The 17,514-nt window shown below is 47.9% G+C and overlaps 1 protein-coding gene across 2 annotated transcripts in view; it reads left to right on the top strand.

Annotated features, from left to right (window-relative positions):
• The first annotated feature begins 75 nt into the window (after positions 1 to 75).
• UBE2G2 (ubiquitin conjugating enzyme E2 G2) overlaps positions 76 to 17,514 on the top strand; it is a 32,735-nt gene continuing 15,296 nt past the window's right edge. Inside the window, exon 1 of one of the 2 annotated variants that reach the window (XM_054713617.1) lies at positions 76 to 99. Coding sequence is in view for 1 of the 2 variants with exons in the window: in XM_008145656.3 (XP_008143878.2) it covers positions 1,972 to 2,014 (43 nt within the window). In the remaining variant the exon portion in view is untranslated. Of the gene's footprint in view, positions 100 to 1,703; positions 2,015 to 17,514 lie in introns of those variants that run through there. The other variant, XM_008145656.3, reaches the window with a different exon arrangement.

The raw sequence follows: 17,514 nt of genomic DNA, 5'->3' as shown, positions 1-17,514 counted from the left end.
CAGCTGAATGAACTGCTAATGTGACAGAACTTCCCAGGGGACTGTGCTGTGACAAGACCAGGTTTGAAAATGACCTCGCTGTTTTAGTTAGTCCTTCAGGTCAGGTTAGTAGAAGCTGAAAGATGAAGGGGAGCTGGGATATAGCACGTCTACTCTCACACCTGATCATTTACACCAGCCAGAGTAGATGGGTTCAAGCACATCCCAGGGACTGAGTAATTTGCGAGGTGTCCCGGAGAGTGGAGGTGGGGGGCATTGCATCCGCAGAGGAGCCCCTGCATTTCCTTAAGTTAGGAGAGTGAGGCTAAGAGTTTGGGACGTCAGAGCAGTGCTGCTTGAATTCCCACCCACTGCACTGACCGAAGAAGAAAGAACAAGGCATGTCCTTGAGGTTATCTTTTCTCTCAAAATTTATGCAAATTGTGCATTTGGAATAATACCTCTTGGTATTAATATATTAAAAATATTTACAGGCCCTAGTTGGGTAACTCGGTTAGAGCGTCCTCCCGATATGCCAAGGTTGTGGGTTCGATTCCCAGTCAGGGCACATAAAAAAATCAACCAATGAATGCATAAATAAGTTGAGCAACAAATCGATGTTTCTCTTTTCCTCTAAAAATCAATAAAATTAAGGAAATACATTTACATAAATCTAACTCCTAGGATCTTAGAGTTAAATTGATGCTTCAGGAGAAGATAGGCACTATTTATCCTGTTAGTGGTGCCAGGGTCCCAGCTGGCACGACCCCATGTCAGCACTGAAAGTCCCTCAGCCCAGGAACCCTGGCTCCCAGGAAAACCCCAGTAGGTGTCACCTGCTGTGCGGCACAAGCTCAGAGCCGGGGAAGCAAGATACTAAGGTTAAATCTACTTTTAACTGGGTTCAACTGTGAGAGACCTTTTATACTTCAGAACGTTAGTTGTCAAAGATACAAAAGACACCTTTCATTCTGAACGTGGCCGCCTCCGTGTGATTGCCTAGGAAGCCCTCACATATCACACCTGCTACTCAGAACCCGGGTCATGCTGGTCAGCGGGCTGGCCGAGGCCTGGGTCCTCCGGGGCTCCCCACGTTCCTCCCTCCCTGGGGCCGAGCCTGGGCACCCTGAGTTGTGGCCGCGCTGGCAGAATAAACCCACCACCATCGCCAAACCCTTTCCAAACCTAACCCCTGACCGAACTCGGGGCGTCACTGTCTTAGGAGCCCGTCTCCTTTGGCTGCAGTTGGGCCGCATCAGGAACTGGCTCCTAGCGGCGGTGGCACCACCGACTGCAGCGCCTTCATCCTGGCCCCCTCCTCCCGGTGTCTCTAAAAGATGCCCTGCCCTGGCTGGTGTGGCTCAGTGAACAGAGCCTCGGCCTGCCGATGGAGGGTCCCGGGTTGGATTCCAGCCAAGGGCTCATCCCCAGTAAGGGGCATGCGGGAGGCAGCCGATCAATGATTCTCTCATTGATGTTTCTATCTCTCCCTCCCTCTCTGAGATCAATAAAAATATATTTAAAAAAAATACCCTATCTAAATGACCTCTGCCCAGCTTGCGTCCCCCGCTCGGCCGACGCGCCGTCCTTCGTCCCCGTCCCCCACTGGACCCTCCTGCGGCCGCCGTGACGGAACAGGCGGTTACCAGGCACGCCACCCTGGAATCTTGGGGAAGACCAGGCCCTTCAGGAACCGGGGCTGGGAGAAGCGGCCGTAGGGCCGAGCCACCGGGATTAAGGGCCGGAGACGCTCGTCCCCCTCCACGCCACGCTCCCGTCCCCTCCCCACGACCGTCCCGCTCCGCCCCTGGCCACGCTCCGCCCCTTTCTGCGAGCCCCCCTCACTTCCGCGCCTGCCCCGCCCCACGCGCGCGCCCCGCAGCCGGAAGGGCTTCTGTGACCCCGGCAGTGACCCGGAAGTAACCCGGTCCTCGGGCGGGAGGATACGAGCGGTTAGCGGCGACGTCCGACGGCACAGCTGTTTCCCCGACGATGGCGGGGACGGCGCTGAAGAGGCTGATGGCCGAGTACAAACGTGAGTCCGGGGCCCGCCCGCTACCGAGCCTCACGTCGGGGCGGCGCCCCTCCATCCCTCCTCCCGGCCCCCTGCCCTGCGCTCCGTCCCCGGTCCGTCGCTGCTCCTTGAGGCCTGGGCGGAGTGCGGGGCCGCGGACTCCTCACCCCACGGGCGGGCCTGCCGGTGTGTTCACGGTCCGCAGGCGCGGGGGCCGCAGTGGTCTCCGGGCGCCCTCCGCCGCCCTGCCTGCCGCCTCCTTGTGAGGAGGACGCGTTAAAGGACAGAAGTGAACGTTCCTGCTGCGCTCGTTCAGGAACGCTCACAGTTACATTCAGTTCTCGTTTGTTTGTTTTCTTTGCCCATTTTAGTCCTTTGGGTAACTACCTAATTCCAGCCTTGCCCACCTGCAGTGAGAGAAGGGGAGGGAAGCCTGAACTGCGTAATGAGAAGTTTTTTTCTTTCTTTAAAAATTTTTTTTAAATTGATTTCAGAGAGGAAGGGAGAGGGGGCAAGAGATAGAATCATTGATCGGCTGCCTCCTGTATGCCCCTATTGGGGATTGAGCCCGCAACCCGGGCATGTGCCCTTGACCTATATGGAACCGGGAACCCTTCAGTCCGCAGGCCTACGCCGGACGCTTTATACACTGAGCCAAACAGGCTAGAGCGAGAGATTTTATTATTTTATTGATTAGAGAGAGAGGAAGGGAGGGGGAGAGAGAAACGTCAATCATGAGAGAGAATTGTTGATCAGCTTGCCTGCAACCTAGGCATGTGCCCTGAACGGGATCCTAAGGTGACTTCCTGGTTCATGGGTCGATGCTCAACCACTGAGCCACACCAGCTAGGCCGTACTGAGAAGTTTAAAAAAAAAAGTTTTAAGAGAAAAAACGTATTGTGCCGAGTCTGAGGTGATTAGTCCAATACCTTTATTATATATTTACTTTTCCAGTGAGAGTTATTCTTTCATATGTGTTCTTATTACTAACACCCTTTCATTTTGGCTTGAAGTCCCTTTAATATTTCTTGTAACGTCTAATTGGTGGTGATGAACTCCTTTAGCTTTTGCTTGTCTCCTTCATTTCTGAATGAGCATTTTGCTGGGTAGAGTATTTTTGGTTGGCAGTTTTTTTCTTTCAGCCTTTTGAATATATCATGCCACTCACTTCTGGCCTGCAAAGTTTCTGCTGAAAAATCTGTTGATAGTCTTATCTGTCTCCTTATTGGTAGGAGACAGCCGATCAGTGATTTCTCTCATCCTTGTACACAAGAAGTGTTCTCTTGCTGCTTTTAAAACTCTTCTTGATTTAACTTTTGACACTTTAATTATAATGTGTCTTGGTGTGGGTTCCTCTTATTTGGAACTCTCTGAGCTTCCTGAATCTGGGTGTCTGTTTTCTTCTCAGGGTTAGGAAAGTTTTCAGCCATTATTTCTTCACATAAGATTTCTTCCCCTTTCCCTCTCCTCCTGGGAGAGCTATGATGGAAATGTTAATCCATTTGATGTCCCATAATTCCTTTAAACTTTCTTCACTTTTTCTTAAGTTCTTTTTAATTTTTGCTGCTCTGTTTGGGTGAGTTCCACTCCCTTGTCTTCAAGTTGACAAGTTGACTTACCTTTTCTGCTTCATCTGGTCTGCTCTTGTACTCCTCTAATATATTTTTAGTTCAGTCAATGAGTTTTTTAGCTCTGTGACTTCTGTTTGGTATTTCCTATGCTTCCCATCTCATTGTTGAAGTTCTTACTTTGTTAATCCATTCCCCCCCCCCCCCCACCCAGTTCGGCAAGCATCTTTATGACCATTACTTTGAATTCATTATTAGGTACAGTATCTCTCTTTCATCAAGTTTTTTTCCTAAAGTGTTATCTTGTTCTTTCTTGTTCTTTCATTTGCAGTATATTTCTCTGTTTCTTCATTTTGCTTGACTCTGTGTTGGTTTCTGTACAGTAGTTAAAACAACCACCTCTCCCATCTTGAAGGGAAGTGGCCTATTGTAGGAGAGGAACCTTGTCATTCAACCCTGTTTCAGCTCTTAGTTGTCTTTCAAATTTTTGTGCTCGTCCAAGCCGTACTTGAATGTGTGCCAAGACCTGTCAGTGTCCTGAAGGGAAGGGTCTCACCTCCTGGATTCAGGCCGGTTGTAAGCCAGACTCTCAAGGCAGCAGCTTTTAAAAGAATGCAAATCCTATATAATAAAGAGGGAATATGCTAATTGACTGTCATGCCCTCACAAATATGGCGGCGCCCACAGCCACAGATGGTGGTGCCCAGTCCCCTCAGCCCCCCAGCCACCCAGGGCTGGCCCGAGGTGCAGGCAAGCCTCTGATGGAGGTTTCCCAGCCACCCAGGGCTGGCCCGAGGTGCAGGCAAGCCTCAGATGGAGGTTGCCCAGCCACTCAGGGCCAACCAGAGGTGCAGGCAATCCTCGGATGGTGGCTGCCCAGCTGCCCAGGGTCACCTGAGGCTCAGGTAACCAGGGCCAGCTGAGGCTTGCGCTGCCAGCAGTGACAGCAGCAGAGGTGTGATGGGGGCGTTGCCTTCCCCTGATTGCTGGGTCACCTCCCACCCCTGAGGGCTCCTGGACTGTGAGAGGGGGCAGGCCGGGCTGAGGAACCCCCGCTCCAGTGCATGAATTTTCATGCACTGGGCCTCTTGTATATATATATAGTCCTGTGGGCTTGCAAGTATAAGCCTCGCTTGTACACCAGAGCCAGTCTCTCTGGAGGTGTCCCTTGGCTGGCAGTCATAGAGATTGTGGCTCCAGACAAGTATTGGGATGCCAGAGGAGTGTATACACTCTTTTCTGGGTGATAGGGTGAGCTGGAGCAAAGCAGAGGGAGACTGTCATGATGGTGTCCACAACCTATGTTCCTTGAGAGCAGCAATGTAGGCCACTAAGTCTGGGCCAAACCTGGAGCCTGCCACTCAGGCTGAAGCTACTGGACAATTGTGTAAGAAGCCCCCTTCGTAGAAAGAATGGAGGTGTATCTCAGTCCACTATCTGGGCGGTGCCCTGGGAGTGGTAGCCTGCTAATAATCATCTCTTTGATTGCCACAGTCCTGTGGGACCTAATAAGAATGCAAGACACCCCCTACCCATTCCTAACACCACAGCAAGGTGATCAAGGGGAAGCCCTTTGCAGCCACAAAAAACCAGGGCACCAAACATGTATAAAGCTCCCTTCCAGGAGACACTGGCACTCTGGAGCTCTGCAGAGGGTGAGCATGATGCTAGCACTTGCCTTCTGAGGTCTCTGGAAAGGATTACAGTTTAATTAGAAGCCTGCCTCTCAGGCTGCAGTCATGATGATTTGTTAATAGGCCTCCTTCACAGAAAGACTAAGCTCCTGGGCCTGTTGCCTCTTGCTGTGTTTGGGTTGGTAGCTGTTTAAAAAATCTTTCTCTGGCCCAGCTGGTGTGGCTCAGTGGTTGAGTGTCGATCTATGAACACTCAACCAGGATGTCATGATTCAGTCTCCAGTTGGGATGTTCAGGAGATAGCTGATCAGTGATTCTCTCTCATCATTGATGTGTTTATCTTTCACTCTCTCTCTTCCTCTCTGAAATCAATAAAAATATATTTTAAAAAATAAATAAAAAAAAAATCTTTCTCTGTTGGTTACAGTCCAGAGGGCCCACCAGTGTAAGCCCCACTAGCCACCAGAGGTAGGTGATGTAGAGGTGTCACCTGGCAGCATTCACAAATATTGGGGTGCCAGACTGGGGTATGAGCTCTTGTTCTGGGTGACACTGATTATTATAGTCTCATGTGACCAGGAACATAGTTCCCTTGGCCTCCAGAGCCAGTGTTCAAGGGCAGTTGCAAAAATTGGGGCATCAGGCTCCCTTCCAGGAGATACGGGTGCTCTGGAGCAGGGCCATTTTTCCCGTTTGCTGGATGCATAGTTGTCTAGTTGTTTTTTGTTTATCCTATATAATAAAGAGGTAATATACAAATTGACCCTTATACCCTTGCACAAGATGGCCTCCCCATGTGGTCAAAGATGACCGCCACAAGATGGCTGGCAGGGGAGGGCAGTTGGGGGCAATCGGGCCAGCAGGGGAACAGTTAGGTGTTGATCAGGCTGGCAGGGGAGTGGTTAGGGTGTGATCAGGCTGGCAGGCAGGCGAGCGGTTGGGAGCCAGCAATCCCAGATTGTGAGAGGGATGTCCCCCGAGGGGTCCCAGATTGGAGAGGGTGCAGGTGGGCTGAGGGACACCCCTCACCAGTGCATGAATTTCATGCACCGGGCCTCTAGTCTATACACATACATACACACACACACACACACTGAATGGCCAGATTATTATGATCTCTGAACACATAATAATCTGGCCACTCAGTGTACTTCCCTTGAGTACCTCACTTAATTTGATATCAAAGGTACTATAAATCGTGCACCTGATCAGTTTTCCCCTTTGCACTGGCTGATAGAAAGCTCAGGGCAAATAGGTGGTTGATCTCCAACAAAAGTCTAGAATACTTTTGGTACCCATTTGAGATACAAATACACTGAGTGGCCAGATTAGTATGCATTCAGAGATCATAATAATCTGGCCACTCAAAAAAAAAAATATAATATTATATATATATATAAAGAGGTAATATGCAAATTTTCCAGGACACTGTAACATCACGACCGTTCAGGAGGAGGATGCACATGCAGGTGGGCGGGAGGGGACTACGTGCGAGGTGAGGCAAGCCGTGGATGCCGCAGCGGCCTCAGCAGGCCTGGAGTGGAGACGGGGGACTGCCAGCGCCATTGCAGCAGGCCCGGAGCAGAAACAGGGCCCGCCTCTGCCCATGAGCTGCAGAGGAAACTCCTTTTCTGACTGCTCATTGGATAAGCTCCCAGTATGCCACTTGTAGTGTTTTTGGTCATTTGGGTAATAAGAATCCAAGAAGGTGATCTAGGGTTTTTCCACCTCACTCCTGGAGGAAAAACCGAAGGTCTGCTGTGGAGGAGCTAAGAAATGTCATATCCTGCCCTAGCCGGTTTGGCTCAGTTGATAGAGCTCAGCCTGCGGACTGCAGGGTCCGGGCTCGATTCTGGTCAAGGGTATGTACCTAGGTTGCAGGCTCCTCCCTGGCTTGGGCCCAGGTCAGGGCTCATGCAGGAGACAACCAATTGGAGTGTCCCTCTCACATTGATGTTTCTCTCCGTCTTTCCTTCTCTCTTCCACGCTCTCTAAAAATCAATGGGAAAATATCCTCAGGTGAGGATGGAAAAAAAAAAAAAAGAAAGAATGTCATATCCTATGAAAGAGATATCTTGAAAATGCCTATAAAATGGTGTCATTTTTTTGTGGTGAAGGGACTGGAGTCCGTGTTGATGAAAACAACTTGGTGGCTGCGGTGGCCAGCAGTGGCAGCAGCAGTGGGGTGATGGGGGTGGTGCCTTCTCCTGATCAGCCCAGTCGCCTCCTGCAGAGGCAGGCTAGACCGTGGGGAGTGGGCCTAAGCTGTCAGTAGGACATCCCCTGAGGGCTCCTGGACTGTGAGAAGGGGCAGGTGGGGCTGAGGAAACCCCCCCACCCAGTGCATGAATTTCGTGCACTGGGCCTTTAGTTTGTTAATAAGAGGGAAAAAGGTGTCTTTTCGGGATAGTGAGTTCAGATCTTTATACGTCACCATCCTCTCATTTGTGTTTTAATTTGCATTTTCCTAATGATCAGTGACATTGAGTATCACTGAGGATATGACATTTTCTTTTTTTTTTTATTCTCACCTGAGGATATTCTTCCATTGATTTTTATTTATTTATTTATTTTATTTTTTTATTTTTAATATATTTTATTGATTTTTTACAGAGAGGAAGAGAGAGGGATAGAGAGTTAGAAACATCGATGAGAGAGAAACATCGATCAGCTGCCTCTTGCACACCCCCTACTGGGGATGTGCCCACAACCAAGGTACATGCCCTTGACCGGAATCGAACCTGGGACCCTTGAGTCAGAAGGCCGACGCTCTATCCACTGAGCCAAACCGGTTTCGGCCTTCCATTGATTTTTAGAGAGTGTGAAAGAGAGAGGGAAAGACGGAGAGAAACATCAATGTGAGAGGGACACTTCAATTGGTTGCCTCCTGCATGAGCCCTGATCTGGGCCCCAGCCAGGCAGGAGCCTGCAACCTAGGTATATACCCTGGACCATTTAATGTGTTTATATGTCATCCATAATATCTTTTTGAAGGTATGTCTTGAGTTTTTTGCTCATGTTTTAGTTATGTTTGTTTGATGAAGTTGTAAGAATTCTTCATATAATGTAACCTCTCCTGAGCATACAGCTGTCTTCTCCCTGTGTCCTCATGTGGTATCCCTTTGTGTCTGTGTCCTAATCTCCTATAAGGACACCAGTTAGATTACATTAGAGCCCATCCCAGCAACTTCATTTAACCTGAATAACTTCATTAGAAATGCAAGTTACACATTTTCTTTCTGTTTTTTATTTTATATTAGAGACCCAATGCACAAAATTCGTGCAAGAGTAGGCCTCCCTTCCCCCGGCTGCTGGCACCAGCTTCCCTCTGGCACCCAGGACCCGGGCTTCCCTCGCAGCCCTGGCTTAGTCCGGAAGGACATCTGGTCTAATTAGCTTATTACACTTTCATTATTATAGACTAGAGGCCCGGTGCGAGGCGGGTTCCCTCAACTCAGCCTGCACCCACTCCAATCGGGGACCCCTCTCACAATCTGGGACCACTGGCTCCTAACCACTCACCTGCCTGCCTGCCTGATTGCCCCTAACTCCTCTGCCTGCCTGCCTGCCTGCCTGCCTGCCTGATCGCCCCTAACTGCCCTCCCCTGCCGGCCTGATCGAGCCCCCAACTGCCTCTGCCTGCCTAATCACCCCTAACTGCCGTCACCTGCCGATCTGATCTCGTACCCAACTGCCCTCCCCTGCTGGCCTGATCGCCCATAACTACCTCTGCCTGCCTGATCACCCCTAACTGCTCTCCCCTGCTGGCCTGATCTCACCCCCAGCTGCCCTCCTCTGCTGGCCAATTTGGTTCTGATTGGTCAGTTTCTATGCCAGTCAGCATAAAAAGCTCCACCTCCTAGGCAGCCATTGGCTCCTTACATTCACCCAGATTTGGTTCTGATTGGTCAGTTTCTATGCCAGTCAACATCTCTGGGCCTATCAACAGGGCCTGATCAGAAAGGCGGTGCTGATCAGCAGCCCCGGTGGAGGCCTGGAGAGAAATGGAGGCGCGGCTGTTGGCCAGGCTGGGAGAGAAAGAGAGGCAAGCTCTGATCAATGGCTGCCACAGAGGCTACGGATCAGACCCTGCCTCTCTCTCTGCAGGCCTCTCTCTGTGCCTGATCCGCAGCCCCTTAGGTAGTCAGTGCTGGGTCGGGGTGCCGTCAGTGGCCCAGTCAGTGCTGGGTCCCCACAGCAACCCAGCACTGACTTCTGGTCTGGTTGAGCCTTTGGTCATAACGGTTGTTTCGCTGGCTCTTTATTATATAGATGTCCTAGAGTTTATTCTGTGTTAGTGCATAGAGGTGTTCATCATTCCTTCTCACAGCTGCAGGTATTCTCTAGGCCAGTGGTCAGCAAACGGCGGCTCAGCTCTCGAGCCGCGGTTTGCCACTCTGTTGACTAATGAGTTTGCCGACCACTGGACTAGACTAAATGTTACCGTGTAGTTGGAAGCTGTGAGGATTAGGCAATTGTGGCATATTGTGTGCAAAGAGGTAAAGGGTAGTATATGACAGTGGTCAGCAAACTCATTAGTCAACAGAGCGGCAAACTGTGGCTCGCGAGCTGTGGTTTGCCAACCACTGCTCTAGGCAGATGTAACATGAGTTGACTGGTCCCTTATGGGTAGTGTTGGAATCATTTCCAGTTTTTTTGCTATTAAAAATGGTCCTGAAATGAATAGCTTTATGCATGTATCTTATTTTTACCAGTGTTTCTGTGGGATCAGTTCTGAGACATGGGATTGCTGGGTTAAAGGTTAAATTTGTATTTCATTTTGTGTGGCAGCTATTTTTAAGACACTTAAAAAATTCTTTTAACAACATTGTCAAATAATTAGTGGCATGGTCTTTAAAAATTTCCCTGGCATTGTTAAGATTTTGTTTCTCTTTTTAAAGTTGTTTTTATCTTAAATACAAAACTGTAGTGTGTGTGTGTGTGTGTGTGTGTGTGTGTATGTGTCTATTATGTGTATGTAGTCCACAGCATTCCCTCTGAGTGAACTGGGTTACTGTAGTTTCGTACTGACCAGTAGATGCCGCTGTTGAATAAGAATGCTGGTGGGAAGACTGCTGCCTGTGGGCTGGTTCTCCAGCTACAGTTTAGACAACCCTTTGCTCTCTCCCTAAAGGGAGGGTGGCACAGAGGGAAGTTCCAAGGGGGAACTCCACAAATGAAGAAGAAAGCCAGCTCTTTTTGGTGTAAGCTCCTCCTTGAGATTCCATGAAAATTATTGGTGTAATTATTTCTCTGTGTTGCTCTTAGGCACTCTTCTCCATTAACATTGACATTGTCATCCCTCCAACCCCAGCCCCCCTGCTCTCCTTAGCAATTTATAACCCACCTGCCTTAATCTGTTGTTTATTTCTTTGTTGTTATTGTTGTTTTTACAAAAATGTGATTTGACACAAAAACCAGATGAGATTTCAGATGACTAGGTGTATAAAGCCTGGTGAGTTGGGTCCTAGGGTCACTTCTCCCAGTCTACTACTGTGAAGAGATACAGAGAGGGGCTGAGATAGTCAGGGTCTGTCTTGCCAAATCATATGGTCTCAGTCTCCCTGGTAATTGACCTCATTTGCACTTGGTTCTTCCCTCCTTGAAGTATTTACTAAAGCACTTGGTGTTTGGGACCAACACTTAATTTGTGTTACTTCACTGGCCTCCCCTAACACCTTCTGCTGTCCCTTCCTCTTCATCCTCAGTAACAGACCTCCCTTGTTTCCTGGGTCACGGTTTCTCCACAGGTATTACTGGCATTTTGAGTGAAATAATTTTTCCTTGTGTAGGACTCATTTATGGCAGAATGTTAAATGCTCCTAGTCACTTCCTACCAGATGGCAGTAGCATTCCCCAGTCACTGTGCAATCTAAAAATGACCCCCTGTATTTCTAAATATTCCTTGGGAAATACTGCTCTAGAGAAACCCATCAGGCCCTGGGGCCTCGTGCACTCCCCATGCAGTAACTCCCCACTTTCTGTCTCCAACATCCATCCTTCCTGGAGCTTCAGACTCATTCCCGACTGCTTGCTAGTCACCTCTGCTTGTCTGTTTACTGATGTCTCGGCCTTCCCATGTTTAAGTGAGAAGTCTCCCATTCCAGGAATGGCGCCACCACTCACTCAGTGGTCTGGACTCCTCTTGTTTGTCCTCACATAGCACATCAGCTTTATCAGCAAGCCCTGCCACCTCTGCCTATGGGCCATTCCTTACCACTTTCACAGTAGCCATTCTGGCCTAGGGTGGTCGGCAAACTCATTAGTCAACAGAGCCAAATATCAACAGTACAACGATTGAAATTTCTTTTGAGAGCCAAATTTTTTAAACTTCTTCTAACGCCACTTCTTCGAAATAGACTCGCCCAGGCCGTGGTATTTTGTGGAAGAGCCACACTCAAGGGGCCAAAGAGCCGCATGTGGCTTGAAAGCCACAGTTTGCCGACCACTGGCCTAGGACATCATCTTCCCTGTGGGAACTGTTGCAGTAACAGCTTTTAAAAGTATTTACTAGCTTGAAATATAACGGGATAAAGAAAAGTACAAGGAAGAACATCAGCTTAGGGAGTTCTCAGAGAGAGCATTACCAGCCAGGGGAAGTGAGAAGGCTGCCAGCCCTCTAGAACCCCATGGGGTGGGCCCCCCATCCTTTGGCAGTTCTTCCTCACAGGAGAGTCTCCTCCTTGTTTAGCTTTACTTTTCCATCCAAGCATTCTTTTCTTTTTTAACCTGAGGATTTAGGGTCATCAAATGCTCACTTGCTTAAGCTGGTATCCTCTGTCTCTTTAGGGAGCATGCCAACATGTTAAATATCAAACTCTATAATTAATCCAGTGACATTTCACCTAGTATTTCCCTGTATTTTTCCAGAGGTGGATTCATAGGGGATTTGTTATAATTTGGTATAAGTTACTCTGCATAGAAACATGTTGGTTGCTACTTAGAATCTGTAGCTCTTCTGAGTGATGACATCACCAAGTGGGAAAGAGGATTCTTAGACATGTCTCTTGATGCACATATATCTGTGCTTGTACTCCTACGAGGAGTTGCTGGGTCTTAGTAGGTAATAGCAACCTCATTTCCAAACTACCAACTTAAACTCCCTCCAGCAGTGTGTTTTCGTTGCTCCTTATCTGTACAGACACTTCTTATTGTCAGTTTTCTAAATGAAGAGAGAGGGAGGGAGAGATAGAAACATCACTGATGAGAGAGAATCATCAGTTGGCTGCCTCCTGCATACCCCCCACTGGTTACGCAGGGCATGTGCCCCGACCTGGAATCAAACCATGACCACCTGGTTCATAGGTCCACGTTCAACCACTAAGCCACACCAGCTGGTAATCTTTTGAATATATATATATATATATTTTAAGTAATCTTTTGAATATATATATTTTTTTTAAAAAAGGTATCTTTTGACATCAAGAGATTCTTTTAATGTTCTTAATTTTTTCAGTCTTTTCCTTTATGGTTAGTACTCCCTGGTTATTAACTGTATTATTAGTTTTACTAGAGCATGAAGATATTCCCCTGTATTATCCTCTAGGAGATTTATTGTTTTATATTTCATAAAACAACGGAAATTAATTTTGGGGGTGTCAACTTACTGAGATAAAATTTACATACAGTAAAACGCACCAACTTTAAATATACCATTCTTGGAGCTTTGGCAAGTATACACTGCTGTGTAGCCATCAGTACAATCCTGATACAGAACATTTCCATGACCCCAGAGAGTTCCCTTGTTCCTTTTGCAGTCCCCTCCCACTTCCCTGTAACCCTGGCCTCTGGCCGCACTTGATTTGCTTTCTATTACTGTGGTCTTGTTTTTGTTTTGTTTTTTCTAGAATTTCCTATAAATAGGCTTCTTTCACTTAGTGTTCTGAGAGTAATTCATTTTTTTGGGTGTGCCAGTGGCTTGTTCCTTCATTGCCAAGTGCTGTACACAAGATCACACCTTGTTTATTTACAGAGGATGGACATTTGGGTTAATTCCAGTTTGGGTTTATATGAATGAACTTGCTATGAATATTCATGTATGCACCTGTGGGAATGTATGTTTTCATTTATCTTGAGTAGATATCCACCGGATCTCAGGATCAGTATACGTTTAAATTGTTTTTATTAGAAACTAGTGGCCCGGTGCATGAAATTCTTGGCGGGCGGGGGGTGTCCCTCAGCCCAGCCTGCACCTTCTCCAATTGGGGACCCCTTGGTGGATGTCCAATTGCTGGTTTAGGCCCGATCCCACCCACAGGGATTGGGCCTAAACCGGTGGTCAGACATCCCTCTCGCAATCTGGGACCGCTGGCTCCTAACTGCTCACCTGCCTGCCTGCCTGATTGCCCCTCACTGCCTGCCTGATCACCCCTAACCTCTCTGCCTGCCTGCCTGATCGCCCTTAACTGCCCTTCCCTGCCAGCCTGGTTGCCCCCAACTGTCCTCCCCTGCCGGCCTGATCTTGCCCCCAACTGCCCTCCCCTGCCGGCCTGATCTTGCCCCCAACTGCTCTCCCCTGCAGGCCTGATCACCCCTAACGGCCTCTGCCTCAGCCTCCACCACCAACCATGGCTTTGTCCGGAAGGAAGTCGGACGTCCAGAAGATGGCTGGTCGACCCGGTTTAATTAGCATATTACCCTTTTATTAGTATAGACTAGAGGCCCAGTGCACGAAATTTGTGCACTGTGTGTGTGTGTGTGTGGTGGTGTGTGTGTGTCCCTCAGTCCAGCCTGCACCCTCTCCAATCTGGGACATCCCTTTCACAATCCAGGACTGCTGGCTCCCAACTGCTCGCCTGCCTGCCTTACTTATTGCCCCTAACCGCTTCTGCCTGCCAGCCTGATCACCCCCTAAACACTCCCCTGCCAGCCTGATTGATGCCTAACTGCTCCCCTGCCAGCCTCTTTGACCCTAACTGCCCTCCCCTGCAGGCCTGGTCACTCCCAACAGCCCTCCCCTGCAGGCCTGGGTCCCCCCCCAACTGCCCTTTCCTGCAGGCCCGGTCGCCCCCAGCATCCCTCCTCTGCCGGCCTGGTCACCCCTAACTGCCCTCCCCTACAGGCTTGATCGCCCCCAGCTGCCCTCCCTTGCAGGCCTGGTCCCTCCCAACTGCCCTCCCCTGCTGGCCATCTTGTGGTGGCCATCTTGTGTCCACATGGGGGCATCCATCTTTGACCACATGGGGGCAGCCATCTTGTGTGTTGGAGTGATGGTCAATTTGCATATTACTCTTTTATTAGATAGGATAGATTATATAGGATAGGATTGCTTAAATTGGGCGGGGGGAGCCTTTTTCATCAGGAGGAGGTGCTCTTGGCAGACAAAAATACATAATCCCTATAGCTGGACTGATAGCCAGCCATATGCACTATACTACCAAACCAGTCATTAAAAAATTGAACTGCTTTCTTATACCTTACACCAAACAGCTGTTGCCCTTAACACCCCTCCTCAGCCCCCACCTTAGGTTCTGCCTTTGCAGTTCACCCAGATTAGGTTCTGATTGGTCGGTGTCTATGCCAGTCAGCATCAAAAGCTCCGCCTCCTAAGCAACCATTGGCTCCTCACACTTCACCCAGATTTGGTTCTGATTGGTCGGTTTCTATGCCAGTCAGCGTCTCTGGGCCTATCAACGGGCCTGATCAGAGAGGCGGGGCTGATCAGTAGCCCCAGCAGAGGTCCCGGAGAAAGAGAGGCGCGACTGCTGGCCAGGCCCGGAGAGAAAGAGAGAGGCAAGTGCTGATCAACAGCTGCTATGGAGGCTACGGATCAGACCCTGCTTCTCTCTCCAGGCCTCTCTTAGGGCCTGATCTGCAGCCCCCTCGACAGTCAGTGCTGGGTCGCAGCAGCAACCCAGCACTGACTACAGAACTGACTTCCGATCGGTCAAGCCTTCGGTCGTTTTGGATGTTATGGACACTGAGTTTTTATATATTAGGATGGTCAAACTGTTTTAACAGACCATTTTGCATTTCTGCCAATGATGCATCCGAGATCCATTTGCTAAAATTGCCAACACTTGGCATTGTCAGTCTTTTTTAATTAATTTACTTTATTTTAGCAATTCTGTTTTGACTGAATAAAAGTATTTTTACAGATAAAGATGTAGACCCATATCTTTTTGTGGTTTTAATTTTCCTTTTCCTTATGATTCATATGTTGAACATCTTCCCACATGCTGATTTGCCATGCATGTCTTCTTTGGATGTCTGTTGACACCTTTTGCGGTGTGTAGAAAACTATACTTCTGTGTGTGTCCTTTACTCTCACAGTCACAGCACTTGTGAAAGTAGATGTGTGGGTTTAATTAGCATATTTCCCTCCACCAGACAATTCTGTGACACCAGCTGGGTGCCCTCTAGTCCTAACACCATTTACCTGGAGATGGTGTTAGATGCCAATTGTAAGTCCAGGTTGTCACCTGTGCTTCTGAGTGGTTGACTATAAATTGACCCTCAATGTGGGTTTGATAAATTTGTTAGAGCTGCTCAGAATTCAGGAAAATAGTTTACCAGTTTATTATAAAAAGATAAAGGATACAGGTAAACATCCAGATGGAAGAGATGTGTAGGGCAAGATATGGGGAAAGGGTGTGGAGCTTTGGTGCCCTCTCTGAATAAGCTCCTCTTCATGTTCAACAACCTAGAAGCTCCTGAACCTCATGCTATTGGGATTCTATGGAGTCCTCTCATAGGCATGATGGATCATTACCTCCATCTCCATCCAGCTCCTTTCCCTTGTCTGAGGAATGGGGAAGGAACTGAAAGTCCCAAGCTTATCTAGTCACATTTCTGTCTTTCTGGTAACCAGCCCTCATCCAAGAGCCACCCAGGAGCCCAGCAATAGTCACCTCATTAGAACAAAGACTCCTGTCACCCAGGGAGTTCAAGGGATTTAGGAGCCTTGTGTCAGGAACAAGGAGATGGCAGGATAGGAGCAGAGCCCAAATAGAACCAAAGATACTCCTGGTTTTCTTATCACTTAGGAATTTCCAAGGGTTTCAGGAGCACTGCGCCCAGGAGCTGGGAACAGAGACCAGCATATATTTTTTATTATCTCACATGTCCCTTCTCTCTTTTTTCTTATATATTTTGTTTTTTGTACATAGTGTGAAATGGGGGGAAAGTTTTATTTTTAATAAAAATTTTCAATTTTTTAATTGATTTTTAGAGAGAAAGGCAGAGAGAGAGAGAGAAAGAAAAACATTGATGTGAGAGCGAAACATCTATCAGCTGCACCCCCCCCCCCCACGCCCCCATATGGGGGACGGATCCCACAACCCAGGCATGTGCCCTGACTGGGAATGGAACTGGCAACCTTTTGGTGCATGAGACAACACCCAACCAGTTGAACCCCACTGGTCAGGGTGAAAAGTTTTTTGTCTAAAGGTTAGCATCATTTGTGGGGAAGCCTGTCTTTTCCCTCTGTTCTGTAGTACTGCCTTCAGAGTGAATTGAGGGTCTGTATTTCCATGAGCCTGTTTCTGGTTGTGCTCTGTCCTATTCCATTGATTTATGGAACTCTGTGCCAGCATCACAATGCACACTGAGTTTTTATATATTAGGATGGTCAAACTGTTTTAACAGACCATTTTGCATTTCTGCCAATGATGCATCCGAGATCCATTTGCTAAAATTGCCAACACTTGGCATTGTCAGTCTTTTTTAATTAATTTATTTTATTTTAGCAATTCTGTTTTTAGCATACTGTAGTTTTAGGATAAGTCTTGAGAGTTCTCAGTTTATTGTTTTTAAAGAGTATCTTGGCTATTCTTGGTCGTTTGCATTTTCATGTATCTTTAGAATAGTCTTGTCAAATTCAAACAAGAAAACATGTTGGGATTTTGGCTGAGGTTGCATTGAACTAATAGATTCATTTTGCGAAGGGTTGGTAACTATATAATAATGAGGGTTTTTTTATCCACGAGTATGATACTCTTCTTTAATAAGTTCTTTTCATCTATTAAAGATCTTGCACATCTTTTTAAAAATTATTTTTAGCCCCAGCCAGTTTGGCTTAGTGGTTGGAGTGTCTGTCAGTCTGAGGACTGAAGGGTCCCGGGTTCGATTCTGGTCAAGGGCATGTATCTTGGTAGCAGGCTTGAACCCTGGCCCGGTGGGGGCACATGCAGAAAGCAACTAATCGATGTGTCTCTCTCACATTGATGTTTCTCTCCCTCTCTCTCCCCCCCCCCGCTTCCTTTATATTATATATATATATATATATATATATATATATATATATACACACACACACACACACACACACATACACACATACACACACACACACACACACACACACACATACACACACATT

This window comes from Eptesicus fuscus, chromosome 3 (genome assembly GCF_027574615.1).
Source record: "Eptesicus fuscus isolate TK198812 chromosome 3, DD_ASM_mEF_20220401, whole genome shotgun sequence".
NCBI lineage: Eukaryota > Metazoa > Chordata > Mammalia > Chiroptera > Vespertilionidae > Eptesicus > Eptesicus fuscus.
The sequence above is the reverse complement of the archived record's forward strand: the minus strand, read 5'-3'. Positions and strand labels throughout refer to the sequence as shown.